Raw genomic sequence first — 7650 nt, 5'->3', positions numbered from 1 at the left:
ACAATGGAATGAATTAAACTCTTTATTATTTATGAAACATGAAGGAAACGTTACACTGATTTTATTTTGGCTCCAACCTTATTGATATTAAAACTGATATTTAAATCAGTTTCTAGGAGTGAACAGAAGAAAAACAGACGTTAGCATGAACATACAGCAGATATCCTGAGTTGCCCTGATGATTTACTGTGTTAGCTAGCATTAACTAGCAAGCTAACCCTGGCTTCTGTCTTATGTAGGCTAGCATTCAGGTTGCTAACAGTCGGGTTGCTAACAGTCAGGTTGCTAACAGTCAGGTTGCTAACAGTCAGGCTGCTAACAGTCAGGTTGCTAACAGTCAGGTTGCTAACAGTCAGGTTGCTAGCAGTCAGGTTGCTAGCAGTCAGGCTGCTAACAGTCAGGCTGCTAACAGTCAGGCTGCTAACAGTCAGGTTGCTAACAGTCAGGTTGCTAACAGTCAGGTTGCTAACAGTCAGGTTGCTAACAGTCAGGCTGCTAGCAGTCAGGTTGCTAGCAGTCAGGCTGCTAACAGTCAGGCTGCTAACAGTCAGGTTGCTAACAGTCAGGTTGCTAACAGTCAGGTTGCTAACAGTCAGGCTGCTAACAGTCAGGTTGCTAACAGTCAGGCTGCTAGCAGGAGGAAATTTAAAATGGTGGATATATCAAAGTATGAGTTGAATTTCTGTGGAGAAATCCCATGAAACTGTCGCCATGAATGAATTATTTTGCAGGAAGTAGAGCAGCTGATGAGGAAACAGCTTCATCTCCAGAGCTTTAGGTTTTAAAATGGTAGTGTGATTAATTATAGGCTATGCTATTGTGGATTAATTGTAAATTAAAATTAATTTACATTTATTGTAACTTATCCACCTATTCTGATGTGAACTTGTAACTTACTATAACACAGCATCATTTCTTAAAGTTTCAGTCTTTGATCTGTTACTGTTAGTTTTATGTAAATGTAAATAAATTCCTGGTAAATCTGTAAATTCAGATCTTTTATGTTAATAAACCATTTGGTTGACATCATTAAAAAGTCCTCTTTGTTCTGATGAGACCAAAGCTCCGCCCCTGGTTGGATGATGCAGGTTACTAACGAGCCGTGTTGATATTGAGTGTGTGTTTACCTGAGACTGTGTTGTGTCGTTGCGAACAGCTCTGACTGGAGGACCTATTTCTGGAACGTACCGTCTGAGACAGTTTCATTTCCACTGGGGAGCCAGTGACGACCGAGGCTCCGAGCACACCGTCAACGACATCAAGTTCCCCTGTGAGGTACCGATTCAAAGACGCTCACAACCACCAGACACAGTAACACGCCCTCAGTGATGACGCAGAGCAGGATGTAACGGATCTCAGGGCAGTGAGAGAGGACTGTATCTTTAGATCCAATATGTTTTAGATCAATAAACAAAGAAATAAACTAGAGACTAGAGCTGCACAATTAATCAAAGTATGATCAAAATCTCAATGTGCAAATATCCAAACCATCCTCTCAGGACGTGTTGGTACAAGATCCTGTCGTATCAGGCCCCAGACGCTGGAAATCTGTTGTCATGTTTAATTACAATTTAATTATTATATTTTTATTCATTATTTCAAACAAAAATAATGTTTGTAATTTTTTTTAAAACTATCCGATTATTCTTTCGAAGTTTGTCTGCGTGATTTTGACCTTGTGAACACAATATCTCCATAACGCCTTAAAGGAACATCTTCAAATTTAGTACAAAGGTTCACTTGGACTCAACGGCAAAGTGATTAGACTTTGGTGGTCAAAGGTCAAAGGTCAAGGTCACAGTGACCTCAGAACACACTTTTTAGACATAACTCAAGACTTCAAAACTCTGTGTTCTTCCTGTCAGCTGCACCTGGTGCACTGGAACACCAAGTACCCGAGCTTCGGCGAGGCGGCCAGCCAGCCTGACGGACTCGCTGTGGTCGGGGTGTTCCTCAAGGTGAGTGTTTCATCGCTTCATCCCAGACCATCAGCAGACTGGAGCTGCTTTAAGTATTCAATTAAATTGTGTGTGTGTGTGTGTGTGTGTGTGTGTGTCCAGATTGGAGCTGCCAACCCCAGACTTCAGAAGGTTCTGGATGCCTTGGACGCAATTAAAACCAAGGTAAAAACAAACGTCCCACAATTCAGCAACACACCGAATGTTCTCACACTCTGTGAAAAGTCATTAATAAGCTTTGGAAACTTTCCTTCCTTCCTTCCTTCCTTCCTTCCTTCCTTGACTCCTGCAGGGAAAGCAGACCACTTTTGCCAACTTCGACGCAAAGACTCTTCTTCCCAGTTCTCTGGATTATTGGACCTATGATGGCTCTCTGACCACGCCCCCCCTGCTGGAGAGTGTCAGCTGGATTGTCCTCAAGGAGCCAATCAGTGTCAGCCCTGCACAGGTAAGTGCCAAGTTTTACATCGAACAGTTTATTTAAATAAAGTTCATTAATGACAGAAAAAAAACTGAGAAAGCAAAAAGAAAAGAATTCACCTGCAAAAATCCCCCAGGTAACCAGTAAGTATGTGGACAGTCATTACAGACGCTTGTTTATAATTATTCGTCCTTAAAGCTCCATGTTTCTTCTTCTTCTGTGTTTTATTTGAAGTGTTGAACCATAAGAAGATATAAAAACCATCTCAGTGTAGTTTTACATCCCCTCTCTCAGGCTTCTCTCTGGAGCTCTAGTAACAACAGGTTTGGATGGTGGGTCCAGGTGGGCGGGGCTTGGTGACTGCTTTGTTGTGACATCACAAAGTTCCAGAAGTCCTGACGGCTGGTTTTAAGGCTCAGTTTCTGAATACAGGCTGTGTGCATTTCTCTGTGGACTGAGGCTTTGATACTTTCACAGTATTAATATAGAAGCTAGAGCTGATCTATAATCTATAATCACACTACACATGGACACACACCTTTACGCTGGAGGAAACAATCATGAATATCACAAACCCTGAAGTGTGAATAAGATGTGAATATAACATCCAAATACTACAGAAAGCTTCGTGCTCTGACCTGTGGCTGGATTACAGCCTGTCAAAGTTAGATTTGTTTCAGAAGAAAAAGACATTTGTTTGAGTTGCTTCTGTTTGGAGGAAGAGAAGTCCAGTCTGCGCCGTACAGCAGGATAAAGAGCCAAACATAACAACAACTGGAGCAAAGCCACAGCTGGATTACACACTGGATATAATGTAAATATAACCAGGAAGGTCATATGAGTCTGTGTGTGTGTGTGTGTGTGTGTGTGTGTCTAAATAAAGACATTTTCTTGGCTGCTCTGTGGGTGGGACAGCTCAGGACGTGAGGCTGCTTTTGCAGTGTTTTTAATATGCTCACACACACTTCAGACTTGGATTGGACGTCCTCTCAGTCAGTGGTTGAAGGAGCCTGAACGTGGGTCTGAGCGTCGTGAAGGTCACAGTGACAGATATCATATCACGCTTCAGAGCAGGGCGGGTCCGAGCCCAGCGCCCTGTGTTTCATTTAGATTACACTAAGTGACTGTATCTGCACCGGCAGTGTGCACACATAATGAACACCACACACTCCACAGTCATGTGACAGAGAAGCCACACGGAGCAGGTGAAGTTTCAAAGCTCAGTTTCCCTTCAGTTAATAAAGCCTGGGTGTTTAATTAGAAGATGCTTCTCCTTTAGAAATGAAAACACACTGAAGCAGAGAAGAGCTGCTGACTGAAGTCCATGTTCAGCAGCTAGCTAAAGGCTAAATGGCTCCCAGAAGAGTTGTTGTTTATGCCACAATGCTGCTGTAGTCATACACACACACACACACACACACACACACACACACACACGCTTGGTTCCAGGCTGTTTCAGTAGTTGGACAGTTTCTGAGCGACGTGTGTGAGGCTGTGTGTTGCACCACTGTGTGCACATGAGAGATAACCGCTGTGGCAGGAGGGTGTGAGGTGTCTGCGCTGTACAACACTGGACTGGAGATAAAGTGAAGCGCCTGACTGCAGGAAAGTCCACTGACTCCTCGTCCAGGGAGTCGGCGCTTCCTTCAGTCGTAGCTGCTGAGCTGCAGGACGCAGGAGCTCATGGGAACGCGATAGGAACAGCAAATCTAATGGTTTCTAAATGTGAATCCTCATGTTAACTTGAAAGGTCCAGATGAGTCTGTAACTGTCAGAGCACGACTTTCAAAGACATAAAGAACAGCTGATCCAACACGCCTGTCTTTAAACTTTAACGCTCCTTCCTCTGTCGGTCTTTAAATAGAGTATGAGACATAACAGACCTGCTGTTGTCAAACGGTTGATAAATCAGTCCAAACACTGATGATGATGTGAAAACAAAACCAACAGCTGAGTCACTGCAGAGCTTTTATAAAGCAGCTCGGTCACATTTGTTATTGAGCTGATTATTGAGCTGATTATTGAGCTGATTATTGAGCGGACACTTCACTGAGCCAAAGTGTAAACAAAGCTTTTTATTAATAAAGTAGGTCTACTACTAGATATCGGGTTCACACAGTGTATCAGGTTCAATATCTCTAGTAGATATTGAACTGGACTGGACGAGCCGGGAATCGAACCACTGTCCTTCTGGTCAGTGGACGACCCACTCTGCCTCCTGAGCCACACAGTGTGTTCATGTCATGTTCAGGTCTCTCACTAGTTACACAGTTAGTTTGGGTTCAGCAGTTTAGTGGTGAGTCAACCGGTTGGTTTAGATTTGACCTGTGCCTTTAAAGTTCAGGTAACCAGCTGAGCTCAACATGTACCTGGCGACAGTAAAAGTATAATCATGCATTAGTGTTATGGGACTCTTCTCCAGCACCTCTTCTATCATTCATTTATTATTAATATTATAGTTCCCAGTACAAGCTGCCAAGTCTAAACTGGTCCCATGAGGGGGCAGACTCAGTTCCCATGAGCCTCCAGGGTAACTGTCTGGACGTCTCAAGGTCAAGTGTTGGGATTTAGTGCTGGGCAGGTGGCAGGTAAGAGCTGGAGAAGTCTGATGATAGATTTTAGTGAACAGCTGACTCCTGTCATCTGGTCCCAACAGTCAGACCTTAATCATCTTCCTCCTTGTGTCTCCTCTCTCGTCAGATGGCCAAGTTCCGCAGCCTCCTGTTCACCGGAGAAGGAGAAGCTCCGTGCTGCATGGTGGACAACTACAGACCTCCTCAGCCCCTGAAGGGCCGCCGGGTCCGTGCCTCCTTCAAATAAACCCCCGCTTCACCTTCAAAGCTCCTTCAACGCTTCGCTTATTCTTCCCTCCTTTCCCGAACCTTCCTCCTCCACATGCAGCCTTCACTCACCTTATTTCAGCCCCGACGACATCAACTCGGAAAGTAGAATAGAATCCATCTGCTCACACTTTCTATGACATAGACTACCTGGATGTATCTTGAATGAAATAACATAAGCTTTGACACTATAAAACATCCCGCCTCATAATGTCGACGCACCCGAGCTAACGCAGAAATCTGCATCACATCTGATCGTGTCTGTTGACGTGTGATCAGACGCAAAACATCTCAAATATCATTTTAAATATTCGAAAGGCAGAAGTAATGTTTGTGTGACTGTAGGAAGTGTTTCAATCAACAGTCATTTATCTCTATTTAGCATTAATGAAAAGTCTAAAACAGACTATTGGATCATGTGTGCTACATACTACAACTGAAAAAATACACAGATCCACCCTTTTGGTGGATGTCGCTCTAAATTACACGCAGGAATATTTATCAAACAATAATAGTCCGTTATTTAAAATACATGAATAATATGTTTTGCCTTGTTTGAAAAGCCTTTATCAGTTCCCTGAAGCTCCTCCTATGCATTTGATTGTGCTGTGCGTTGTGCTGCAGACAGCTGCTCAGATTGTTGACGCCTCATTTTGTCACTTTGAGACAAAGTGATGACACCAGCAGTGAGTCCGGGCCGAGGCCTCCGCCCATCGACCGGTGATCACCTCATGATGGTAACGCTATGAAACGCCACAGCGTGCTGTGAACGCCAGTTGTATCTGGTGCTGGATGACAGAGGTCGTGTGAATATGAAACACTTTTATTTTCTTCAGTGTAGAGCTTCGGTCCACATGCGCTCATCTTGTATCTGCGTTACTGTGGACACGACTTTAGCCATCTCACTCTGTCAGTGACTCTACAAGCTTCACACCTTTTATAAGAACCATGACAACTGAACTACCTAACACCACAGTGCATTAAACTCCATCTGTGAGACTCGTGTAAGACTGAGCTGGTATGTTATAAAGACGTGAAAGGACCAATGTATGACTTTGCATTAACACAAGCTACAGTATCAACACAGGTCGTAGACTTAATTATTATCTTTGTCAACAGTGTCTATAATCAATACTCCATCTAACTGAACTGGGATCAGTGGCAGGTCTTCATAAGAAACCTGAGCAATGTCACTTTTTAGCTTTTATATCAATGTTATAGGAAATGTTATTAAAAAAATCAGCTTCCAGTGTGTCACTTCAAACTGCTGTCACGTTATAGATGGAAAGATATTTTGTGTGAATCTGTCATTAGTGATAAAGATTTATCAATAAAAACTATTTAAAATCTACAGAAATGTTTCAGATTTTCCTTTTATTCACAACTCAGTGGAAGTTTGTACCGACATTTAATGCTTTCAAAGATCAATGTGTTTGATTTACAAACAGTATATATGTATTTATAATTACATCTTTTCACCAAAACTGTTTAGCACGGCCCGGCCCGGCCCGGCCCGGCCCGGCCCGGCCCGGCCCACAGGTTGGGAACCAGTGCCAGTATTTTGCTAGTTTAACTAAAGCTGCCAAATAAATGTAGTGGAGTAGAAAATACAACATATCACTACAACAACTAATCCTCCATTGTTCCACTGCTCATGACTGAGCAACAGTGTTTGCTAACATCAGATCATATATGACATTTTATATTGGTGATGTAATGACAAGCTAACACTGGAAATGAAAGGGCGCAATATCAGTTAACCTTAGTTAGCTAAACTGTAACTTAAAGCTAAAGTTAGAAACTAGCTAACATTAGTTAGCTAAACTGTGGCTGTGTCCAAAATCACTCCCTACACAGTCCACTAAATAGTGAGTTTGATATTTTGTGGTGCTGTCAGAAATGTATAGTGAGAATTTTACGCTATATAGTGAACTGATTGTCACTCACTCACTCACTCACTCACTCACTCACTCATTCACTCAGGGAGTTCAATGTACAGTAGTGTAGTAGTGAACTCATCGGTAAAATGGAAAAACAAAAGCGCAATGCATGATGGTATATATTGCTTGGTTAGTGACCATTGGTTGTACACTACTTTTCACAATGCATTATGGGATACTATATGAGTCCGCTATAAAGGGTATAATAATTCTCACTATACATTTGGGCAGCACCACACAGTGCAGTATATGGGGAGCAGTGAGTGATTTCGGACACAGCCATTGGTCGAGGTGGCGAGTGCTGCAGCACTTGGCAGAGGATGTGTGGTGCTCACTGGTGACGGCCTTATGTAACAGTGATTGGCTGTTTGTTAGTGTCTCTACCAACACTCCTTTGTTAGAGTCCTCATCATCACAAACCATTAGCTGGATGGTCTTTGTCGGAGAGTTGGCCATTAAACAGCTAAACAGCTATTCTGTCTCCGTCTCTT

At 42.9% G+C, this 7650-nt stretch overlaps 1 protein-coding gene across 1 annotated transcript in view; it reads left to right on the top strand.

The window, feature by feature from the left end:
* The window catches only part of cahz (carbonic anhydrase), a 10009-nt gene extending 3433 nt beyond the window's left edge, over nucleotides 1–6576 (top strand). The window contains exons 3-7 of the mRNA XM_023395877.2: nucleotides 1157–1275; nucleotides 1866–1958; nucleotides 2061–2123; nucleotides 2251–2406; nucleotides 5080–6576. Of these exons, the coding sequence (XP_023251645.1) occupies nucleotides 1157–1275; nucleotides 1866–1958; nucleotides 2061–2123; nucleotides 2251–2406; nucleotides 5080–5199 (551 nt within the window). The 3' untranslated portion in view covers nucleotides 5200–6576. The remainder of the gene's footprint in view (nucleotides 1–1156; nucleotides 1276–1865; nucleotides 1959–2060; nucleotides 2124–2250; nucleotides 2407–5079) is intronic.
* Nucleotides 6577–7650: the final 1074 nt, after the last annotated feature.

This window comes from Seriola lalandi, unplaced genomic scaffold, assembly GCF_002814215.2.
Source record: "Seriola lalandi dorsalis isolate HSWRI2012SDOR001 ecotype SW California unplaced genomic scaffold, Sedor1 jcf7180002054970, whole genome shotgun sequence".
Lineage (NCBI taxonomy): Eukaryota > Metazoa > Chordata > Actinopteri > Carangiformes > Carangidae > Seriola > Seriola lalandi.
This window is presented reverse-complemented; position numbering and strand designations above follow the sequence as displayed.